We start from the raw sequence: 24,407 nt of genomic DNA, 5'->3' as shown, positions 1-24,407 counted from the left end.
TTTTGATAACCTTGTTCCTCCTCCAGATCGAGGAGGAGATGCTCTCGCTGCAAAATGAGCGCTCGGAGCGAATCCGAACCCTGCTGGAGCGCCAGGCTCACGAGATCGAGGCCTTTGACTCGGAGAGCATGCGGCTGGGCTTCAGCAACATGGCGCTGACAGGCATCCCCGCGGAGGCCTTCAACCAGGGCTACCCGAACCCGCCCAGCGCCTCGGGGGGCTGGCCTTCACGCCCCGTTCCCCGCTCTGGCAGCCACTGGACGCACGGGGTACACCCTCAGAACTCGGGGGCGCCGCACTCGTGGAGAAGCCAGAATAGCACGGCTGGTGGGAGCGGGGGGGCCTTTAGCAGGGGGGAGTCTGTGACCTCCCTGCACACCATGAGCAGGGAGAGCGGCCTCCATGCATCTCACTCTACTGCTTCCTCCACCTCATCCTCACATCACCACCATTATCTCCCACAACACTACCATCACCAGAGCACCCCTCAGCTTTACAGGGAGAGGGAGAGGCAGAAGGAGAAGGAGAGGGAGAGAGAGAGGGAGCGAGAGAGAGAGACGGAATGGGTGGGAGGTGGGGGCCATTTATCCCACTCTCACACCCACTCCCACCACTTGCCCTCTCACTCCTCCTCTCAGTCCCTTGCCCTCCTCCCTCCACTGCCCCCCCCACCTCCCATTTCCCTCTCTTCCTCTTCCCCGCCATCCTCGTCATCCTCTTCTTCTTCCCAAGGGGGGTACAGTGGGGGAGGAGGCCTGGCGGTCAGGGGCCCAAGCTTGATGGCCCTGAGGAATAGCCCTCAGCCCCTGAGGAGAACTGCCTCTGGGGGAGGTCCCGGGGGGGCCGGGGGCAGCGAGGCCGTGCTAAGCCGGAGCACGTCAGTCACATCTCACATTTCGAACGGCTCGCACCTCTCGTACTCCTAGAGTTCTGCTTCGCGAGACCAGGCTCAGGCACCCTGTAAAGGGCTGCTCTGCTTACTGCTGCTCAACCTCAGCTACTAATTGCTTTAACGAAGGAGTTTATTGGCTAGTATGTCACCTCGCCTTGTGTTTTGGTGTTAATTAAACGGTAATTAAATCATAGTCTGTAAGATTCGCCAGGCTCAAGCCCTCAGGAAAAAGATTTGCTCACCAGTATTTTAATGTAACTGAAGAGGGAAACAGCAGATACATAGGAAGGAGCTAAAGTAGACCAGTAATGTGAAGAAGAGGATGGTGTAGCTGAAGACTTAACATACATTAGTAAATGGGACTTAACTGAGAGACCTGGCTTTGGGTGAGCAGGTGCAAAATGAAAATCCAATCCTTAACCAAAGGATGTCAAGGGAAATTAACAGGAATAACTTGAATCGAAAAGAAATTCGTTATGTAAATAAGTCAGACATTGGGACTTGTTTTCTCTTCAAATTAATTAGTCAATTAATTTTTATTGTGATAAAGGATTTTTTTTTTTAAAAGACTTAAGTCTTTTTGGAAAATGATTAAAAAAAACACTGCCATGCATAAAATGGCCAGAAAAACCTACTTATTCCATCTCTGCCCACCGCCTTTAAGGTCCCTTAGAGGAATGCTGACATGGAGTATTTCGTTTGTTGTTGGAGCAATAAACAAAACCACATATACTGATATGAATATACAGAATGCCTGTGAAGAATGTTGACTTTGCCCTAATCTATATAAGAACATGTTTGTGTAGGGGACAATTTTAAATAATAATACTAATACCATGTTTGTGAGAACATGAGGACATTGGTCTACTTTGTGACAAGCATACCGAGTGTTTGTATATATGACATATGTATGAGAGCGCATGAAAAAAGTGTACAAAGCATTTGTATACATAAGCATACACATATAGTACCTGTTAAAAGTATATTAACATTAAAGATGTTCGTTGTCTAACACTTTTGAACTATACTGTATATATATTTGTGTATATAAAAATCACTGACTCAAGCATTTTTATATAGTAGTAATATGTTGTTGAACTGATATTATTAGAAGAAAAATGTTGGATAATTAAAAACCTTTTTTAATATCATTATTATTATTACTAGTGCAATTTATTATTGTTGTAATTAGGTTGTACACATTTTAAAATGTTTTACAAAAAATATATAAACGAACACAGATTAGGTGAACAAAGTTACATGAAAGGTACGTTTCGGAAATTTAGCAAGAGTAAAATAACCAAACAGAATATAGGTATTCCGCCATTGTGCTTCACGGTAGGAAACTGTAACACGTATTGTCAATTACAGTATGTTGCTCTTTCGACTCTGTACAGTATAACTTTTTGTGTGTATATTTGCATATTTGTAAATATACGTATGAATGTGTGTATGTAAATGCATACATAGCTACATACTTTTAACTGTCTCGAAACGCCCGATGTCCACCCAGCGGCGTTAATGTCCTACTTTATTAGCGTTTGTTGCTGTTGTTAAAGAAACTGCAGAGCAGGGTGCCTCTGCATGAAAGCGGTCGATGCTTTCGTAAGTAGCAGGTTTATTTAACGCAACCGGAGCACCGGCTGCGTGAAGCAGACGCGGCTGCATTCGGTTAACGGGGCCGCCCTGACTTGTCCGAATCGGCGTCCCTGTTTCACCGCACGTGGAATGAAGCCCTGAATGATACAGAGAACGGGGTTCTCAGGTGCTTGGTATGTCTCGGGGTTTATCAAAGGAGAAACTGGGTTTTTAATAATGTGTACAAATAAATGAAGTTTGGTAGAAGAACAGTTCTGAAATGTGTTGTACAGAAGCGTAATTAATTTTAAATAATAAATAAGCATAAATGATAAATGGCGTGTTTTTATTTAGACATGATTGTCTCAAACCAGATGGTGCTTTTTTAAAATATGATTTCTTCCCTGTTGTCCATAATATCCGGCTTATTCATTTCCAGGATCAACGGTGTACCACGTGACTGTCTCCGTTGACAGTGTTAATCTGGAACAGAAGAAGTTGATCATAGCTGCTAATGTGAAAGTATACTACCTAACTGCAAGTCTCTGGACTGTAGAAAGAATACCACAGGAATTTGACTACAATCACAACTACGGAATATGAAGCTTAGAATCTTGGTTAACAAAAGTCGCCAAGTGAAAAATATGTGGTATAACATACAAACTGCTGAAATGAGCCAATGTAAAGTGTTGGATTGGTCAGATTGATTAGATGAAACATGCATACGTCAGCAATGGCTCAGTAACTCACCTGGTCTGTGGTGATCAGTGCAAACAAGTGTTTTTATTGTTAACTTCTCTCTACCAAAATCAAAAATATCACATGTGGCACAACCCTAGTAAGACACTGTGCAGGTGGTGGAATATCCCTGTTATAGCAGGTTAAAGTTACTAGGGGTTAGTTTAACTGTGAGACGCTTTACTGACAAAAAAAAAAATATTTGTAAAAAGGCAGTGTGACCTTCTAAGAGAGAACCTCCAGAAAGCACCTCCTTTGGTTTCTTCTCCTCATTGTCTCCCTTTGAGGAGGTGCAAGCAGAGGACCGTGATAGGGGGCTGGGACCCTGTGGGCATGCTGTTACACTATGGTATAGCGTGGTGGCAGGAACATCCTGTTAGGACAGGGGTGGCCAATCTTACCCAGAAAGGGCCGCTGTGTGTGCAGGTTTTCGCTTTGACTCCCTAATTAAATTACTAATTAGAGGACTGATTGGCTAAAGAGTCCTCACACCTGGATGTGAACAGCTGACATAAAGGTTATCCCAAAAATCCAGATACACACCGGCCCTTTGCGGATAAGATTGGTCACCCCTGTGTTTGCTTTTCATTGCTTGGGACATCAAACACATCAAGAGTGAGAGCAAAAAAAAGTCTTTAAGGGTTTCTTCAAAACAATAACACAAAATCAAAGTGATACCATAAAAAAAAAATGCCCAGATGAACCCAATTTAGAATATATACAAAAAAATCCATCAATAGTCTCCATTGTCACGGGGCTGGAAGAATTTTCAGAGAATATTCAGTTGGTTCATTTCTAATATAAATTCCTGAGAATCGCTACATTGATTATTCACGTCAAAGAATGTCGGTCAGATCATCTGTACGTGTAGAAATAGCTGATATCAACAGTGCCACAGAGTGAGACACCATGAGGCAAACTACTGACCTGAGGTAAGCTGCACAAAATGACAGCACTGCTGATAGTTCTATGGCCAGCAGGTAGCCTCGCGTAAGGGGCTCATTGAAAACAGGGAGTCTATTTTTAACACATGCCTATTCTGTAAAACAGGAACTGCACAGAAAATCATACACAACACTAACTTACTGACTTCCTTAAGCAAACTGTACTGCCTGCACACTCTTCTGTATCATAACTATTGCTGGACTCTAATATGTGACCAAATTAGCCCAAAGTCTAGACTTATTGTGCATCAGTTTGGTATTTTTCTGCGTATAACCAAACAAACAACCCAAGCAAACGTACTATAAAAATAAATATGTAAATAAAATTCCCCTTAACAAGTGTGGAGACTAATGTGAAAACCTACACACCCCAACCTGTGATAGACAGTTGAGGGTATAACCTAACATCACACCATAACTGAATGTGCTTATCTCTCTGTGCCATCACATATCTGATATTCATATCATTGAAGGTATGGTGACTCAGAATCTGTATTTACTGCCAGCGTCTGCTAGTGTGTCATGCAAGATTTGACACTTATTATGGAAATAGGAGGGTTCCACATGCCAGGCTCATAAAGATGTATTCTTTTTGACTAGTAGTTGAATACTAAAGCAATCCATAAAGCTTTTCCATCCATCATTATTATACATTAGAAAGGTAGTGGTTATTTGTCAGAGAAATTAAGACAGAAATTAAGTGTTAAAATGCAGTAGAATAATCCACTTGGTTAGTAACACCTGCTTGACTTTGGATGGAATTTTCTTTACATTTTATTAATTATCTACTGTATACACAGGCATCTGAGTGCAGGCAGACTGTAATTGCCATCAATGTACTATCAAGGCAGACTGTAGTTATTATCAATAGACAGACCATTCATATTCATATTAACAAGGTAGGGAGGTGTGGAGGCTCAGTGGATAGTGCTGTTATCTTATGCATCCCCGGTTTGGGGGTCGGATCCCACCTCCGCTTCATAGTTTTGGATTTCACCCTGTGTTGTCATACAGCTTCCTCCAGTGTTCCCCCACAGTCCAAAATTATGCTAAGGTGAATGTGAGCTGCCAGATTGCCCGTAGGTGCAAATGGTATCCTGAATTTGATAAGTGGATACAGAAAATGAATTAATGTTCTCACTGTTGTGTGGGCTTGTACCCGTAATCCAGTTACATGCAGTTAAGCTAACTGGGGTGTCTAAGTAGGCCATTGACAATGACTTGGTATGTGCTGCTGCAGTAGCCTGCCTTGCGCTACCTGTGCTAGGCTCTAGATGACCCTGACCAGTCTAAGCAGTTTGAAAATGGATGGGTTGTGATGCATTATTTGCATCACTTGTATGTTGGTTTGGACTACAGTACCAGGTAAATATATGAATGTACTGTATCATTCTGGTGTTAAACGTGTGAGATTTCAGGCTTTTTTTTATCAGAAGCAGTGATGGACTGTGATGAAATAGTGATGAAATACATATTAGCAACCAGTTCCACTTTTGGCAAGCCAAAGATGGAAAAGGAAGAATGACTCTAAGGACTGAGGAACAAAGTACCTCAAGATAGCAGAGTTCTGAGAATTCTTCAAAATCCAAATGCCATTTTATATCATGTACCATTTACTGTTCAACAGACGTTTCATCTGATAAAAAGACATTCACAATAGACCTTGTAAAAAAGACCATGTAACAAGTAAGTAAATTATCATAATAGTTTGCCCTGCATAATACAAGCCGGTATAGAAAATGGATGGATGATCGATTTTTAAGAGTAGATGGTCTCATACACGATATGATGTTAAGCGACATCTAGTGACAATAATACGCATTACAAGTTACTTCGCCCATAACGCGCTACAATATTCTATCGAATAAATCATTATTTATTTCTTCTAAGTGAACGAATGCATGCGCGTATTGCATAATCGTTAAAATTACAGCAAGTCAAATAAAAAAATCAAATGCTGACATATCATTTTATGGGTCTAATAGGGCGGGTTATTCTATTAGTATCTGAATTTGCTATCCACCTCCTCCCTTCTGGCCATAATCTTTCCATAATGGTGCTGGACTACAGTATTTAACGTCACTGTCGAGCGTCATTTAAGACTGGACGGTGCATCACTGCGTACGAGCGTCACACTCCCTTTAAGAGACGTTTGCCGTGACTCTTGCGTCTTTTTTTCTTTTCTCGATCGCGCGTAAATGGATTTAGGCTGCAATTATCGATCAGCTGTTCGAGGTAAACTTTAGGGTATCGTATTTATTAATATAGCACGTATTTGAACAATTTACGTCGGCCGAGATAGCCAATGGGAGGGGGCAAGGAAAAAGGCGTCTATAATAAAGTGTGATGCAGCTAAAAAAGAGGTAGGAGAGGGGAGGGTGTTCGGCCGAACATACCTTCCCTTTAAATATTAAGTGGGACATAGCAGTGAGGGAGGTATACAGAAGGGAGTGAAAAGGAGAAATTGAAAAAAAGAAGGAAGAAACAGAGAGGGAGGGAAAGATAAAGGGGGGTGAAAAAAAAGAAAGATGACACCTATATCGCTGAACACCCAAGGCGGGACGACGGGCTACCGCTGGGTGGAGGCGCTCTAGCCGAGGCCAGGACTGAACGCAACTCCGAGGCTTCGATAAACACCCGCTTTGGCCTATAGGAAAAAAAAATTCTGAACAGCAAAAAATATGTAGTTATTAATTCAATACACTATTTTAAAATAGTACTGTATCTACCTTAGTACAACACGCACGGAGGATACTTTTTACCACTAGTAATCACATCTTGCATGGTAATTGGGAGCATTGATAGCGTGCTATTAGCGCATAGCGAAGTAGTAGTTACTGCTGTGATTACAGCTGCACAAAAATACATTTTCAACACTTAGGTTGCTGTTCAAGCAGCAATTGTGATTTAGCATTTAATCGCTTAATTGGCTATCGTGTTAGCCAGCTAACTACATAACTAGCTTTTAAAATACTAAATGTGTTTACAGAAATATATGTGCATAATTAAAATTACTGTAATATCTACGGTTTCGTATTGAATAACCCAAGAATGACAGGTTCGCCAAATAGGTAGCCCGCTATATTTTGTCCAGTGGATGTTTGCAACTTATTTTGCGTTTCAGCTCCCAAATGAAATGGCATCCTGCCCTCTTTCTGTTATAATCTCAAGCGATCGTAGACACTAGTGATTTAAATACACGTAAAGACTTAATTTTGTTCTTCGTCGAGGTGCAAAATGGATGCTGCTTGGAGCAATTTTCTATTTCAGGTAAGTGTTTTTAGCTTCTCTGCAGTCGGCTTTACGGGCCGTTTTGGGGGACCTCCGGGAGCGCGCTTCATAGCATGCAGTACACGTGGGCATAATAAAGCGCTTATTTGCAACGGGATACAAATCTCGCATTTGATCAGAACGTCAAATTGTATATATGTTTATATGTATAGTTCATTAAAAATGTATTAAATATCCACGTGTCAGTGAATTCGTTGTTGTTTTTCTTTAGACTACGCCAACCCAAAGTCAAGTTGAAGCAACTCTCCAATCCGATCTCCTCCCAGGTCTTGCAGGCTCTACCCAAAACGCACCTACAGAGCACATAGGGTTACCGCCTTCGACCGTCGACACCGCGGCCCTAAATGAAGAGCCTTTAACGTTACCTGGTGAGAGGGCGGTGTGTGATCTTAGGGGTTTAACTGATAAGGCAAAGCTGGAGAAGAACAGTCATGTGAGACGTGCTTTGTAATGCCTATCTTACTAAATTCTAAAGTTTCATGCCCACTAAGTGAAGTGGAATTGGCTAATTGAGGAAATAAGTTCATATTTTCATGCAGTAATTATTTTTCCTGCAAATCAGTGAAATTTACTGCTAAAAAGTTTAACGCCTTATATTTGCTTTACTCGTTCTCTTTTCTGCTCATTTACATGTGATACCATTGAACACAATTTTGAAAATTTGATCTTTTTTCTCTAAAAAAAGATTAACGTTTATGTTTCTAGTGTAGTTTCTGCTCGACTATGAGTCCAGTGTGGAAACTGATGATATGCCTGCTTTGTTTAGTCAGATATGCTGTTTGTGCCCATGCTGGTTACCCTCCTGGACAGGCGTTGGGTGGCAGTTTGCAGAGGATGAGTACATGTAGCTGTTGCTAACTTGATCACCATTTTCTAACTTTATCACTGCTGTTTTTAGCCAAGGAACAAATTTAAGTAAAGGAAATGAAGCTGTTTTTTTAAAATAACTTTTTTATTGCAGAGAACACATGTCAAGTAACATGAAATATGTGTTATTCAAATGAGTAACAAAGTATATCATCGTTATTTTGGACATAAGGGATGACAGTACGATTTGTTTGGTTTGTATATTATCTCCAGACAGTCATTTTCATCCTATAGCTACTGAGTCAGTCTTCGTTACTGCCTTAGGCATTAGTAGTTTTGTGGTCGATATGAATCTGCATTGCACAGGAGTATAGTTGCACATGCTGAAGCCAAGTGTGGCTTTTCCAAGTCAGGTCTTGGTGATGTATCCAGTTCATATTTTCCTTGCATCATCCTGACACTATGGATTCTGTGTGTTACCACTTAAATCCAACAAATGATATCTATTTTATTCGGTATGTGCACATGGTCCGTTCCTTTGGGTCTGGAGGTCCCAGACACCTCCTTATGAATGCAGTTGTCTGCATCCTTCCATGACAGTGGTTTTAATAGGACCAGCTAATGTTATTGCGGTTGTTCTTGGTATTTTAATGCTTTTGAAAGTGTGCTCACTATAGTGTATTATACATACCATATGGGTGCTGAGTGTTGTCACCCCCCCCCCCCCCCCCTGTCTCGATCACAGTGAAACATGTGTCTCGGCCGGTTCGTGCCGCCCACATCTGCTCCTTGTGCAACAAGCAGTTCAAAAACAGCTACAACCTGCGGCGTCACCAGTCAGTCCACACAGGAATTCGCATGAAGGACAGAGCAGCCAGGGACAGGGAGGAGGGAATCAAAGGTGGAGCACCGACTACAGCAGAGGGCAGAGTGGAGAGGCAGGCAGTTCCCCTTTCCCTGCTGCACCTCTCTGTTCCGCTTCCACCCCCAGCTGCATCGGTGGTTCACCCGCCCTCTCTCAGTAACCAGGATGGCGAGGCGGTTGCCATGTCGGTTAGCCTCGCAAACGTTGCCATGGCGAGCCCCCCACCTCCTGCTGCTGTGGTGGTGGCTGGAGCAGCATTACAGGTGGGTGTGTCCCTCAGCTGTCTGTGGGGGCTGGCTCGGTTTTTAATCACCCCCCATTTTAGTGTTGATGTGAGGTGCCGAAGCATTTGGCTCGTGCAGTGATGTCTCGAACACATTCCCTGTCCTGTATTAGCGCTCTGGAAATGCCAGCCAGAACCCGGTGCGCAAAAACCACGCATGTGAAGCCTGTGGGAAGGCCTTCCGAGATGTCTACCACTTGAACCGGCATCGACTGTCCCACTCAGACGAGAAGCCGTACTCCTGTCCCATCTGTCAGCAGCGCTTCAAGAGGAAGGACCGCATGAGCTACCACGTGCGCTCACACCAGGGAGGGGTGGAGAAGCCCTATGTCTGCCCCCACTGCGCCAAAGGCTTCTCACGGTGTGACACTGACTCGGCCCCCACCCACATGCCGTTGCTGCCCAGGCTCCTTTATCATTTATCAAGGAGTTGTAAAGCACCTGCATGTTCAATAGCAGTGCAGCTTATCTTTGTATTGAGGGCGGTTGGGTGAGAAGATGGTGGCACTGTGTTGTGCATATAGCTCATCCAGTCAATCCTAACTTTCTTGACATGTGACCTGTAGTGTGCTAAGAAAATGTTCTGTATTGTAGGAAGTGTATTACGTATGGTTTAAGATGAAAGTGTCGGGAAGTCTGTGTTGGACAGTAACCCTAATGATTTCATCCCTTTTTTGAGTGAAAGCTGCGTTGTTTTAACAGTGATGTATGAATTCCCCCCCCCAGGCCTGACCATCTCAACAGTCATGTTAGGCAAGTTCACTCTACAGAGAGACCTTTTAAGTGTGAGGTAATTACCTCTGTAACTAAAATGTTACATTCATTACACTCTATTCATTACACTAGCCTGGCATGTAGTTTTATACACAAATTGTTGACTAAACTATATGTATATTTATTACCGGGATTATTCAATTTTTTAGGAAACTTGTACATAATATACATCTGAGTGTATGATAAACTGTTAAATTTTATTTTTAGGTCTTGCATTAATATTTGTTTCTACTTGCAGACATGCGAGTCCGCATTCGCCACGCGGGATCGGCTGCGCGCTCACATGATCCGGCATGAGGAGAAGGTGCCGTGTCACATCTGTGGCAAGCTGCTGTCAGCGGCTTACATCAGCGATCACATGAGGGTCCACAACCAGTCACAGCACCACTCCTGTCACCTGTGCAATCGCAGTAAGCATCTCTCCCTCCTTTACGCTATTGTATTTGGTCCAGGCTTTATCCCTGATGCAGTTCCGTATGGTTTAAGATGTATTGGTGCTCTTTTCAGAAGATTGCCTGGAAGGTTTGTAGAGGGTACAGTTATAACTGTAACTAAGCCGAAGCAAAGCTTTGCTGTCAAATTAGGTGCTTCAGACTTAACGGAACAGACTTGGAGGACTGGATGCCTTGTGTTTAGGTCCTGTGAATTGTAAGTGGATGATAAGCTCTGGAAAACACATCTTTTCCAGACAAAGAAAATTACACCAAATAATCACATGTCACACATTTCATTCATTAAACTTAATTCATGGTAAATAAATTATTTCTTATATATTTGTTTTGGCATTAAACTCATCTTAATGTTAGTGTACTTTGTAAATATGTCAGATTTATATGAAGTTTGTAATTTGACATCAAAGTATAGACATTGCAAAATGCAGTTTGAAACACTTGCAGAAACATTATAAAAGTACATAGTAAGCAATGGTGGCAGTTTGTTTTGATCTCAGATATCTGATCACCAAAGTCTTGGCTACATAAAGATGACTAAATGGTGTAGTTGCAACATTCAGTTGGATAAATAAATAAGAAAAAGCTAACTCATGTCACCATTTCTGGGCTCCTTTCATTGAACATGTAGGAGCTCTAATGCATATGCATGAGCCATTTACACCTGGCCACATGCCCCTCCCCTTTTATGGCACTGATGGGGATGTATCTGGATTACATTTCACCGTTGCGCTGTTCATCAAATTACCATGGGAATGTCATTTGAATACGCGGAAATGCGGCTATTTAGAATGTGAATAGCGATCTTCTGGTGAGAGCGGCACTACACGCCTCCCATGCAGGTAAATCAAAGTAAGGTGACATGGTTTATATTTTGGCAATTTAACCTAATTTTAAAAACTTGAGTGTGAGGGGCAGAAGTCAAGTTCTGTATTCTTATTGACATTGATTGACGCATGTTCAGTGCCACGCCTGTCCGCTTAGGCGCTCATTAATTCTGGGTATGTAACCATGCTTTTATGAAGATGGTGTCATTTTCCCTTTGCTGCAGGTTTCACCACTCTTACCTACTTGCGCATCCATGCACAGAAGCATCACGGCCAGGAGTGGAAGGAGAGTGGGGGCCAGAGGGGTGTATTTGGGGGCACGGGGCCCGGAGGTGTGCTTGTGTGCCAGCTCTGTGGGGTGCACTGCAAGACACCCATCCAGCTGCAAGGCCACATGGGGACTCACAATAACGGGCAGAGCAGCGCCAGCCCCGCGGCCACCACCACCAGCTCCACTGCCTCCTCCAGCATCTCGGCGGCCGTCTCCCTGGGCAGCGTGGTGTCCGCCTCCAGCGTGTTTGTCAGCGCCAACACCGATGTGGGACTGCTGGTTTCGGACTGTTCCGGCATAGCAGCCCAGTCCCACAGCTAGCGGGAGGGGGGGGGGGCAGGGGGGTGAAGTGATGCAGAGAGGAGAGCCAAAATGAGAAGCGGGGGTCACTAGAGCATGTCGGGGGGGGGGGGGTATCGTTTTCTTTCTCGTATTTCTGTGTTGCTGTATCTTGTCGCCACATTGTGCAGTTACTGTTTGTACCATCTGTAAATGTCCTTCTGCTGGCACGTGGAGTGCAGCCACCTGCTTTCGCTCATATTTGGCTATAGTACAATGTCCAGTCTGAGTTTCTAAAAGCGTTTTTGTCTTTAGTTTGTCGCTGTCTTTTGATCCTGATGCTCCCTTGGTTTTTGTGGATGTGTGTAAAGATGAGTAGTCAGCTGTGGGCACTTATGCCCCCCCCCCCCCTCCAGCAAAGTGGGAGGAAAAGGGTAACTGGGGGCTTACGAAATGTCGCTCAGTTGGAGCGGGTTAATCACTCTGTTGGCCGAACCCGCCATTACTTCGGACGATACAATAACGACAGTATTAGGATGTTGTTTGTCGAATGGGGCTTGTTCTCATAGGAGAGGTATTCATACACTTTTCTTGAGCAAAATAGGAATCTGTATTTTATGGAGATTTCACAGCATAATTCCTTTTCGCTTGCAGCTAAAGAATTACAGGAAAAAAATTAACTCTAATTCTAATGCATTTTTATGTATTAAATTTTTGATGACTAGAACATTAATAAAGTTTTACTGCTGTAACCTGGAACAATGCTTTGGCTAATCACACCTACCCAAAATATTAAATTTTACTGTATTTTTTGTGTGTTTGTGTTGATAATATACAATTCGTATATATAAATAATACAAGAAGGTCAGAAGTATAAGGTACCTAATTATATAGTTTGTTGTTGTATATGCGTTAATGTGTCATATATAACGTCATTATTGATATATTTGGTGGAAAATGATTGGCCGATTCGGACGCACTCTGCTCAATCATCTTGCTGGAATAGACTGAAGTGCCTCTCCTTTAGGGACTTGTCCTCTGACAACAAATCTTAATGCCTTACTGTACATTACTGCATATACAATATTTTACTCTGAACAATTTTACATTGTAGTTACAGGTTGAGAAAAATAGCAAGATACATATATATTTATATTTGTATATTTCTTAGTATCATGCTTCTATGAACTTAGATTAAAAATGAACTGTTTAGTGTTTCTTATAATCGTAATTATGGATGTTATTTTGTCATTTTTACTATGTTTAATTGGTAAAGGTCTAAAACTTTTGTGCATACCCTTTGATGTTTGAGCATGACTGTGAAGTGTGACCTATACTGTTTGTCTGTTCAGAGACTTGTGCACCACTGCCCCTACGCCTGTAATGCTGTTGTAAAATAATTCTCCCATTACTGTACATACACGAGTAGCATCAATAATAATGCCATTTACTTACACTAAACTGAGTGTCCTCTATTTATTCACGCTGAATGGAGTGCTAGTTGGTGTCAGATTTTGTGTGTTTGTGTGTGTGATAGTTAATTCCTACAGGATCATATTCAATTTTGCCGCCACTTGTGTTGCAGTAGTACAGCATGCGGGTTCCTGCTGTGGAATTTACATCAGGCAGCTGTACTAGATCTAAGCTTTGAAGTACCTGTGTACAGTCGGTAAGGCAGAGCCTGAATTCTGACTCTTTGATAGATCCTCAATAATAATCAAGTCCTTCGGTATCAATGTATGTCAGTTCTGTCTTGGGTTACATGCTCAACACTTCACCTAATTTCTTCTCTTTTATTTTGCCTGGCTTTTTATGTTAATTTATTATGAGTAATGGATTTTAGTATGTAATGCATCTAAATAATGTGTATGTGTACCCCAGTACTCTACAGGTTTAAAAATGTATGTTTTTTTTTCTTTCATACAGGCATTTTTACTTGCAAGCATACGATTTAGGTTTTTAGATTTTTAAGTTCTCAATAAATCCCATGGAACCCGTTCCTGACCTGTCTGGTGACAGGTGTGAATTATTTCACAAAGCATAAGAAGGTAAATTTTAGACCAGCAGTCACCAATTCCTAGATGTATGAAGAATATCAAACCCTTCTGTATAGTATGTATACTGCTATTATTGTTTTTGTGAATAATATTAAACTAAATTCTTGGCTCCCTCGCTGAATTTTATGTAAATTTGACGGATTTATGCGCCACTGTAAGGTGCTAGGCTCCCCGATCATGTCAAGGTTTCCTTTTCCCTACCGAATCTGTCCACGGCAAGGTTGGAGCTGATAGTAAGGAGAGTACAATTTCCCTGCAGTCCTGCATGCACAGTATGCCCACATTGAGCATAAGTCAAAAATGCATGGCCAGTTTCTCGCATCTGCTGGGAGCGCACTTCCTGTCGATGGATGTCCCAGCCTTTTCCTAATCTGTGTTAAAATCTGGCAAATGCACCTTTTTAAAAATCTAAATCAGTTCCAACCATTCAGTGTGGAGGTGCGATACAATACAATGTCTGATAGGCATGTGTGCTGGGGTTGGATCAAACAGGGGAAAAGTCCTGCTGAGGAGCAATGCTTTTTTCCCTTTCTTTTTGTTTTTTATTTTTTAAATATGTTTTCCAGTTTGTAGCGTGATTTTGTTGCCAAGTGAACTGTTACGCGAATGGCTGATTTTCTGCATGACTTCTGGCTCCTCTATAGGTAAATAGACTAATAATATGTTGTCTAATGGGTCGACCTGCACTAATTGTACGTAATAAATCCGTAACTCCCAGGCGTCTTAAAAATGCAATCATTTTTTCTTTCCCTATTAAATCATAAATTGCCTTTCGTTCTACAGCTCAACACCAACTAATTTCTTCTTTATTTTGTCTGATTGTGAAATTAGGGGAAATACAGGATCATGTCGTGATATGAGTCGTCCGCTTGGTGGCATAGAAATATCAGTTTACTGCTTAACGGTGATTAGAAGTCCTCGTATTGCACCGATTTAATCCAAGGTTTAAGGAATTTGGTTATTGGCGGTATAGGTCAAAATAAGAGTTTTACTCATATGGTTAATGTCGTGGACGAGGCTCCGGTAGATTAAGAATTAACGTGATCATCGCCTCACCGATTTAGCTGCCTGAGCGGAGCACTGGCAGGTGCATCCACTGTATGTACGATTTCTAAGGCGTTTCCCTGTTTTACTGGACGGACCACAAATATACAATTTTAAACTGATATTATGGCGATAATCTTCAGTTAAGATTGCTATGCAAGATAAGTAAATTAATGACCTTTAATTATTTTGCCAGCAAATCACAGCGCATGAGAAAGTCTGTCTTCATTGTTCATATGGGTTGTTCCCTTGCGCTTGTTTTCCCGGAGTCCCCCCCCTCCAAGTCCCCTCCCGCCCCCGAGGGGCTCACGCCTTTCCCGCATCACGGCGGCTCCCTTACACCTACATCACGTTTTAATCGGGATGCGATCGCAGTACTAAACAATTCCGGGATCGAAGGAGGCTGCATTTGCATTTACGGATTTTGTCAAATAAGTTGCATACTTTATTATTATATTTCACGGTTAGTACGGCAACTGGTTATCGAGGGAGATATTAATGTTACCGTTACTGATGTGGATGTTTTGAAGTGCAAATGCATATCGTTATTCGACATATGGACGTTGGGTCGTTTTTTCTATTGATATAACTTCATTAAGGTGGGTTGTGATCGATTTCCTCAGAATATTTTATTTAAATGTACACTTTTCATCAATTTAATATTTGCATGTGGGACTGAAAATGGATAGTATTTGTTTTCCCCGCAGAAATAAAATGTATGCTACTGTATTTCAACTGTACTTATACTACATGTAACTGGGTGGCGTGCCCGTCTGTCGCTCAATTGTTGGGATAAATTAGGGAATATTGTACTATGATGTACTACGAAATTATATTTTCACTTTTACGTGTTTTGCGAATTAAATCATTCCTTTTAGCTAAATTGATCGATCATAGACCTGAAGAATCCTAAACATTTCTCAATGTCCCCCCCCCCCGGCTTTGTTTGAGCTCCCATATGCTTCCCTGCCCAGTGCAGCATTTCTGTTTATTTATTTGTTTATTTATGCTTTGTAGTCCAGTACAGTAGCACCATATGCTCAAGCAGAGCAGAGTAACACTAACGCTGTATTGGAAATACAGGTACCATACAGAGGAATAGTCACATTCACTATTTAACGTGGTTTTAATCCTGACTTAGTGCTGTCTGTTAAAACGTACTGGTTTTATCAGCCAAGCTGTTCCTTCTGATATCTGGTGCTACTATAGCTTGAATTTGTGTGTGTACGTGTGTGTTACTGTAATGAAATTGCATTGTTTGTGAAGGCTGTAGTAATACAGTAATACATTTTATTTGTCTGTTTCCTGTTTATCTATCTTGTGCTATAGAGGTATCAGGAATAATAGCAGAGAGAGAAAGAAAACATTTTGACTGCATAATGGCTTTGAACAATGACACTACAAAGCCCATCCCTGATCCTACCATTGTGTCAACTGATCCTGGAGAAGAACCGGTGGAAGTTGACCATGCACCTGACTCTCAGCAAGCTTCTAGTGTGGATCCAGCCACCCCTCAGTCGGTGCCAGGGGAACAACAAACTCTCCTGCCCTCAGAGTCCGCACCCTGCCCCAGCCCTGCTTCTCCTGCTACTGACTCTGCACCTTGTGTGGAGGTGCGATCTGAAGAGGAAGTGGTTCTGATTGATGAAAAGAGAATGGAGAATGGTAAGGGTGTTTTAGATATAATTTTGGTTTGTTCGTTTAACAGAAAGGCATCCCAGAGCAGATAACAGGTCAGGATGCTGTGTGTAACTCCTACGGTTCATACTTCATGTCTCAGGTGCCTCCCCTGTACTTCCTAATAAAGCATTATGAAGAAGTTGAGTAAACATCAGGAAATAGGAAGTATTCTACACCAACAGGCTTTGACATTTCCTGTTTTTCTTCTTTCCTTTTTTTCTTAACTTTACATTATTATTTTTTTTTAAAAAAGAGGGAAAATTGGTACCTTGCTTGTTACTGGGGCTGTTCCCTTGTAATTGTACCTTTTAAGGTACAGAAATGGACTCTGAGGAACTTGTCAAAGGTACAAACAGCATTAATGTACCAACAATGGTACAGAAACGTTCCTCCATTTTCTGTACCTTTCTGTACAATTACCTACAGCTAAGGGTACAGTTGACAGAGGCTTGAGGGTACAGCAAAGACACACATTTTTTCCCTTTTTTCTGAGAGTATGGATATCAACAGGTGTAGTAACTATCTGTCCAGGCCTGATAGACAATTTATCATAATTGTGCATTAATACAGCTGTCATCTATATTTGTTTAGAACTAGAATATATTACATGTTGTATTTACAGCACATATGCATTTAATATGTTGATAATTTGTACTAATGAATATTGTGACAAGGTCATATGATTTATGCAAACACAGACCTGTTTTGAGTCACCATGTGACTATTGCAGTATATATCACCCCCCCCCCCCCCCCCAGGTCCTCCCCAGTGTCAAACTCCTTACGACGCCGATTTTCTTGCTTTAGCTTATTGATGTGTAAGAGTTTATTTGGGCAAGGGAGCAACAGCAAGCTGACCTGGTGCCATCCTTCTGCTCACCTTTTTCAGGGAATAGCATTTGCCCTGTGCCCGCTGACAGCACTCCCCCCTCGTCTCTGCCCTCCCCACCTCGACACCCGCATGGTAAATCGCACACCCACTCTCAGAATGGCAGGGCTAGGCTAGGCAGCCGCTCGGGGTCGCTGGGTCATGTGACAGCATCGCCACGACCATCGCTGTCTCGCCACCCCAGCATCGTGACGAATGGCACGGGAGACGGATCCAAACCCAAGGACTATCTAATACTAGCCATCCTGGCTTGCTTCTGCCCCGTTTGGCCTATCAACATAGTGGGATTTGTTTACTCAGTGATGGTAAGTAGCTATACTATATGTGTGCTTTTTGGGGTGTGTATGTGTGTCTTTGCTCAAAAAGAGCTCCTTTTCTTCTCTCAGTCCAGGAATAGTCTACAGGAGGGCAACGTAGATGGTGCTCGACGTCTGGGCCGGGTGGCCAAGCTACTGTCTGTGGTCTCCCTGGTGGGAGGGGTCCTCATCATTGCTGCCTTCATCATCAACTGGGGCAGTGAGTGTCTATTAAATTTGCCTTTCTCATGTTGTATTTGACTGAAAGGTATCTGTTGTGCATGAAGGATCTTACATCAGGAACAGGCTTTTTAAGTATTTGCCCACTAATACAGTTGTTTATCTTTTGCAGTTATTCTAAAATCCTAAGTAGTGCTTCTGCACAGACCAAGCTAAACATCAGCCAACACATTTGGATTATTTTTCATCAATCAAATTGAAGCATCTACCTTCTACCAACACTATGCTATTGGCTGTACTTTCTTCTCTCAATGACGAGCTATGGAAAGTAAAACAACCTATACCTCAATTCTGTCAACCTTATATAGCTTAACTGCTTCTGAGAAACAACACCACACCAAAATTTATCAGAGTCAACTTTATATTCCAAATTGAGGGACTGCAGTTGACTAAATGAGTAACACCAAAAATATCTTGCATGTTTCCAGGACTCTTGATACCATTGGTGATATGGTGAACATTAAAAAATTTATAGGAAAAGGTCTGACATAGATGTTCTTTCACAACCTTAATTTACCATCTTCGGTGTATGCGAAGACTATCTGTGACCCTGTGCAAATGTACTGTACTCAAGATCTTCAAGAACATTGTGCCAAAATCACTGGGGGACTATAAGGAGGAATCGTTGTTAAGAAGGCAGTATCTAGTACACGAAAAGGAGAATGAAGAATATTTAGTCTGATTTTTAACATACCTAATACTATTTCCAAATTTAACCATGAAATTAAAAAATACTCTTCAATTAAAACAATTTTAGCCATTTTAACTGTAGCATATCAATCTAATATTAAGATAAATTTGTAACAAAGGCCAATGTTGAAATCATTAGGAATGATTTCATTTAGAATTTTGGAGTTTTGTGAAACAAAACTATGAATGTAGATTTCCAATTTATTGCAAAAAGAGAGACAAACCACTCGGCGAATACTGATGATTTTTCATGACTATCTACCCTTTTAAATTGAATTTGAAATATCAGGAAATGCAAGTAGAAATGTTTTACATACACAGAATAGAGCAGCTAGGAATAGCACTGGTGATGGACAAGAGATGGGAAAAATAAGGGAATAGAGTTAAAAATGAAACAAGGAAGGAAACAAGTGCAAAGGAGAACATGAAGGAGGAGCCTGAAGAGGATGTTTCATGAACAAACTTTTGGATCATGGATTTACACTAAGGTTGCTTTTCTATGCTGGACAATCCGAAAACCAGGTAAATCCTTTCAGACTGTAACAAAGTCATGACAGCTACTAATTTTTAATTTCTCTTTGTAATTTTATTAATTTATTTTTACTTGGCAGTTGGAGTTTGCTTACTAAACTCTATCAATGAGTGCATTACCAAGATAAATTTGTATGTTATTATTTGAGTTAGCTAGAAAGTGTGAAGGATGCAAGTGTATAAATTCAGATTTAGCTTTTAGACGGTGAATGCTTTACGACAAGTAGAGGGCTTATTAGAAATGTTCAGTATCTGCATGTTGTATTAGGCAGGCAGTAGAACTGGTTAAGGTAAAATCATTTATTTTATTTTTGCGACTTTCTCGGCAGTTTCCGTATGTGACACTTTGGAAATTTAGTTTTGATGTGTTGTACCTTGCAGTAAGATGGTGTCTTGAGATTATCATGAGATAATCATAGAATGTAAAACTCAGTACTCTGTACTCAGAAATGGTCAATTCCCTTTTGTGACTTACATACATGTCAGACATTTTTAGACTGACATTTGAATTATCTCTATAAACTCAAATTGTATGCCCTTCTGATTTTGGCAGGAAATGCATTGAAGGGACAAAATATAATTTTTTGGTACTAGTGGACAGTTTTTGGAAATTTTGGTTAGAAAATATTTATTTGGATAAACAGACACAGCACACGTGGAAACATCATATATTGGATAAATGGTTATGGAAAATAGATGGATGGACATACAAATACAAACAGGATAGTATTGTGCAGAATGTGTACATCACAGGTGTACGTTATGTGTAGCATGATGAGTGAGTGTCCTTCCTTACAACAATAGAATCCATCTGATATTCACTATACATTCATTGCTTTATATAAAAGATTTTCCTGCATTAGTCCATGAGTAAACAGACCAAAAAGTTTTGAAAGTAAAATAAAGGAATTTTACACATAGCCACCTTGTCTAAAATAGAATTTTTCTATATGCTTCATGAGTTGAATAATACAATGATAAATGAAATTAGGCTGATTAGTATATTTTTTTGACATTTGTACTTTATTGCAGAGGGCATTTTCTGTAACGTGTGGCGGGTTTGCCTTACATATGAACAAATCTATGTATTTAACGACTTCTCCTGCATATTCTGCATCTTTAGGGAATAGGTGAATTTAGATGAGGACAAATCGCAAAGCATTGGCCTTCTCAGTCCCACACAGATAAGAGTCCAAGCTGTTAGTATTACAAAAATAATCCAAGGCGGCCAACTGTTTTCAGTGTAACTACTTTTATTGGAGAAATGGTGAAGAACAACCTTCTGCCAGATTAAAGCAATGTAATATGAGGTTTCTTTCTTGAGGATTTTAGAGACAAACACGTTGAACCGATCAATATTAAACTTGAGTGTTGTGTGAAGTTCAATTGCAGTTAGTAATTAGTATGCAATTCAGTAGCCCTAAGCAGCATCATTTGTGAAGATAAACCCATATATATTCATTGCAGCTGTGTTGCATATAACTAACTCATACCTTAGACTGGGGATTAGAGTGAAGCTACATGAATTGAATCCACTTTACTTGTGCTTCACTTCCTTCAGAGAAGGCGAGCACGTTGGCCCGAATGCAGAAGGTCGCCGTGCATTTATATTTACAAGAATGAATGGATTTTCTCATTAATCCCTTGGCCCAATGGCTTGTCTTCACACCCTGACTCAATGAATGAAACTTCTGCATGTGTGTTTTTAAAGGTTAAAAAAAAATTGCCTTCTGCACTTAATATACGTTTTGTTTGTTCAGCGGTGCATAAATACCCATATCTTTGACCTGCTTGTTCTATCTGATATAACACAGAAATATCTTCCTGTATGTATTTTGTGTATGATTATATAACATATATATTACTCTAAATCTGACTGTTAAACTTTCTGTGCTTTTAGGGAAATGTAAATGCCCTTTATTATAATCGTCGTTGTTATGTTAATCCTTTCCGAATGACTATGCTGCATTTTTAAGATGTTATTACACAAATACTTGGTAATGATATCTGAAAGTTGTTTTTTTTATGTACTTACTAAATACAACAATGCCTGTAATATAGACTGACCTCTGAAGCATGTTTACACTTTTACTTCTGATGACTTTTGTAAATGTCTACAAAATGAAACCTTAATCCCACTGTGCCATGTTTTAAATGCCACCAGCACTCTCCCAAACCATTGTTGGCTGCTGTATTATATTTTTATATGTTCAGTCTGACATTTTCCTATTCTGCGTGTTTTTAAACACTTACGGAACATGGTTTTCGTCATGCTACTTATAGGTATATAATTCAATATGAAATGTACCACTATATAATGCTACTTACTGGTAATACTACTGATATTATTATACTCATGGTTATATTTTGTTGTCTATATATCGTTTTTGTATGAATTGCCTCTGCATGCCTTACTTGATGCATTTGCTTTAGTATCAAATATATTATCTAAATAAAAATGATTATTCAGATGTAGCGAATCTTATTTATGAAAACTCCCAGGGAGTGAATCCATGTTCCCAACTGACAATTAGTATTTCCAATAATAACTGTATAATATCTCTATTTACACTCATTATTCTTGTGTTTACATGTTTCAAGAATTCTATGCACTATTGTCATGGCGCAGCCATTGATTTTTGTAAATGAGAAGATTCTTCATTGTTCCCAGAGCTCCATTTTATCCCTTCTGCTTGTCTGCATTTGTGTGTTCTGTCTCAGATGTTTCTGTTGCCAAGGAAACAGTTGGTAGGGACCACGAAGGCATGGAAACAGAAATGACTTCTTAGACAATGTTGGGGGAGGGGGGTGAACATTTAATTAGAATTTTTAAGCACATGAATTATGGAAACATTTTTTGCAGTGAACCAGAAATTAATTATTGAAGAAAATGATGAGTAAAGAGAGAGACATGAAGGAGCAGGTGAGGCACAGCAGTCAGAAGTAGAGGGAGAAATGGCGCTACAGTGCTCCGAGTGGGTGGTGGGAGGAGGGCGGCAGGAGCAAGTGATGGGAGGTGTTTGCGTGTAGGATTCAGACACTTTGCCAGCCTGGACACCACAGCACTTCCATGAAGCAGACAGGGAAAAGGTAATTTTTCTGGATCCATGTTCCAGACCAGAAAAGTGGAAATGCGGAAGATGAGATTTCTGTACTGCAGCATAAAAAAAAAAAAACGTAATTTTAAGTTGAGCAGAATCACAAAGGCACTTTTTGTGGCAAAAATGAGGGGCAAATATAGTAAAGCTTTACTTTAGCATGGGTTACACAAATAAAGAAATTCTTTGTCTTTCAGCATCAGCACTAGATCATTATTAGAATTCGGAAATGGCTGTGCTCTAAATCGTGTCTGTTCAGAGAAAACGTTTAGCAAATTTAGAATACTGACGGTGATCGAAGAAGCATCTGGGATGGGTGCTGGGGGTGCTGGAGTATCCTTCCTTGGCCTGTGGGTCTAATATCCCTTCAGCTGTATTCTCAAAACGTACGACTTTATTCTCAAGGTCTTATATTTTATTTTGCTCACTTTATGAATTTTTTCTCGCAACTTTATGATAAAGTACCATATTATAGCACATATAAGTGCCATAATACTTACTAATATTACTACGAATACTAATATTATTCATTCCTACTACTATTACTAATAATAAGTAATTATTATTTATTATCTCAAAGTATTCTATTCTTCAAGCAGTACAACATTACAACAATCTTTAAAGTTACAACTTTTAGTTTTTATTTTTAGTTTTATGTTTTTATTTTATTTTGCAGGATTTAGGCCTAGCTAATTGTCACGGGCGATCGCGGGCAGAGCGGCGATCGTGCGGGCAGGCAGTCAAGGAAGCAGGCAAGACAGGCAAATTCAGGGCAAACGGGGATTTAATCTCAGGACAGGGTCCAGGAAACATCAAACACTGACTGACATCAATGACGGACAAGGGAAACCGGGGAGACCAGGACTTAAATACACAGGACTAAATCAAAGTAACTAGACACAGCTGGGTACAATCGGGGAAGTACACGTGGGTAATCAGGGGGCGTGGCACACACGAGGAGCAGACGAGCCGGGCATGACACTAATTATTAATTTATTATTTATAACACTGCTACAGGGTGGCACGATTAATTGTTTTAAATCACGATCTTAATTCATGCGATCTTGTTCTGACAACATTGATTCTGCTGGTGAAATCTGTTGAATGACATCGTGTCATTTTTTATTCAAATAATAGGGCTTTATTCAGCTCACAACCGGCACAGGGAAACCAAAAAGGACGGAAAGGGGTCAAAGTACAGGCACTCTAGCCCTGGGAGAATCACAGGATACAAAGGGGATGATGTCAATGACTACATGTGGTCCATCATAGGTCCTAGAATGAATACAGCTACATGTAATTTGGGCTCACAGTCCAGTGTTGGAGGTTCAAATCTAATCTCCGTCTGTTTGTGCTGAACTTCCTCCAATAAATTGCGCAGGAGTGGAATACCTGGCTGTGTGTGTCTTCTGATAGCCTGGCATGCATTCCTGGGCATTACCTGGCCTGTACATGCTTCTGCATGTTTCTCTATGGGTACGGAAGATGGAACAATTGGTGGGGTGAAGAACATGTTGCTAGTTATGGAACATTTATTTAAGGAGACAGTGTGTGTAATACAGGCCGGCAGGAATGGGCACTAAGAGCAAAATGCAAGTCCCAACAATTACAGGTGGTTTTATTAATTTCCAGTTATTTCAAATTCAAAAGAGACCCACCCACCCATTCATCCATCCATCATATTCAAAAAAGCATGAACTGATTTAGAAACACTTGTCCATTTAAACATCAAGTTTTTGGACTTGTGGGAGGAAATGACAGTATTTTGAGGAAACTCACATAGCGGGGGAAAGTGTAAGACCACCGTACCTGCAGCATAGTTACTACTCTCCCCTCCCTTAAGTAACCTGCTTTTTTGTAAACGGAAGAATGTGTGAATGACACA

General features: G+C 40.8%; 3 protein-coding genes across 5 annotated transcripts in view; all 3 read left to right on the top strand.

Annotated features, from left to right (window-relative positions):
• taok2b (TAO kinase 2b) overlaps positions 1-2,806 on the top strand; it is a 28,538-nt gene extending 25,732 nt beyond the window's left edge. For both annotated transcript variants that reach the window (XM_049013826.1, XM_049013825.1), the window contains exon 20: positions 27-2,806. In XM_049013826.1, the coding sequence (XP_048869783.1) occupies positions 27-926 (900 nt within the window). In that variant the 3' untranslated portion in view covers positions 927-2,806. The remainder of the gene's footprint in view (positions 1-26) is intronic.
• A 3,471-nt stretch (positions 2,807-6,277) lies between these two features.
• LOC125742296 (myc-associated zinc finger protein-like) lies at positions 6,278-13,459 on the top strand. Of its 2 annotated transcripts, none has more exons than XM_049014184.1 (8): positions 6,278-6,515; positions 7,383-7,422; positions 7,655-7,811; positions 8,996-9,378; positions 9,512-9,759; positions 10,125-10,188; positions 10,411-10,582; positions 11,673-13,459. In XM_049014184.1, the coding sequence occupies exons 1-8, from the start codon at positions 6,499-6,501 to the stop codon at positions 12,038-12,040; spliced, it is 1,449 nt and encodes a 482-aa protein (XP_048870141.1). In that variant the 5' UTR covers positions 6,278-6,498; the 3' UTR covers positions 12,041-13,459. The 2 variants fall into 2 exon arrangements, with proteins under 2 accessions (XP_048870141.1, XP_048870142.1); XM_049014185.1 differs by having other exon boundaries at positions 6,283-6,387.
• A 1,945-nt stretch (positions 13,460-15,404) lies between these two features.
• On the top strand, positions 15,405-21,895 carry LOC125743097 (trafficking regulator of GLUT4 1-like). Its single transcript, XM_049015766.1, has 5 exons — positions 15,405-15,698; positions 16,429-16,764; positions 17,668-17,972; positions 18,054-18,183; positions 18,316-21,895. The coding sequence occupies exons 2-5, from the start codon at positions 16,479-16,481 to the stop codon at positions 18,330-18,332; spliced, it is 738 nt and encodes a 245-aa protein (XP_048871723.1). The 5' UTR covers positions 15,405-15,698; positions 16,429-16,478; the 3' UTR covers positions 18,333-21,895.
• The last annotated feature ends 2,512 nt before the right edge of the window (positions 21,896-24,407 follow it).

The sequence above is a fragment of the Brienomyrus brachyistius genome, chromosome 5 (genome assembly GCF_023856365.1).
Source record: "Brienomyrus brachyistius isolate T26 chromosome 5, BBRACH_0.4, whole genome shotgun sequence".
NCBI classification, from domain to species: domain Eukaryota; kingdom Metazoa; phylum Chordata; class Actinopteri; order Osteoglossiformes; family Mormyridae; genus Brienomyrus; species Brienomyrus brachyistius.
Note: the sequence above shows the minus strand (reverse complement) of the source record. Positions and strands in the feature narration are given on the sequence as shown.

Coding starts and splice junctions, on each gene's coding strand:
- LOC125742296 (XM_049014184.1), top strand. Junction 9,760..10,124: donor TGCGCCAAAGGCTTCTCACG/GTGTGACACTGA, acceptor TCCCCCCCCCAG/GCCTGACCATCTCAACAGTC. Junction 10,189..10,410: donor AGAGACCTTTTAAGTGTGAG/GTAATTACCTCT, acceptor TTCTACTTGCAG/ACATGCGAGTCCGCATTCGC.
- LOC125743097 (XM_049015766.1), top strand. CDS start 16,479: ATGGCTTTGAACAATGACACTACAAAGCCCATCCCTGATCCTACCATT. Junction 16,765..17,667: donor TGAAAAGAGAATGGAGAATG/GTAAGGGTGTTT, acceptor CACCTTTTTCAG/GGAATAGCATTTGCCCTGTG. Junction 17,973..18,053: donor GATTTGTTTACTCAGTGATG/GTAAGTAGCTAT, acceptor TTCTTCTCTCAG/TCCAGGAATAGTCTACAGGA.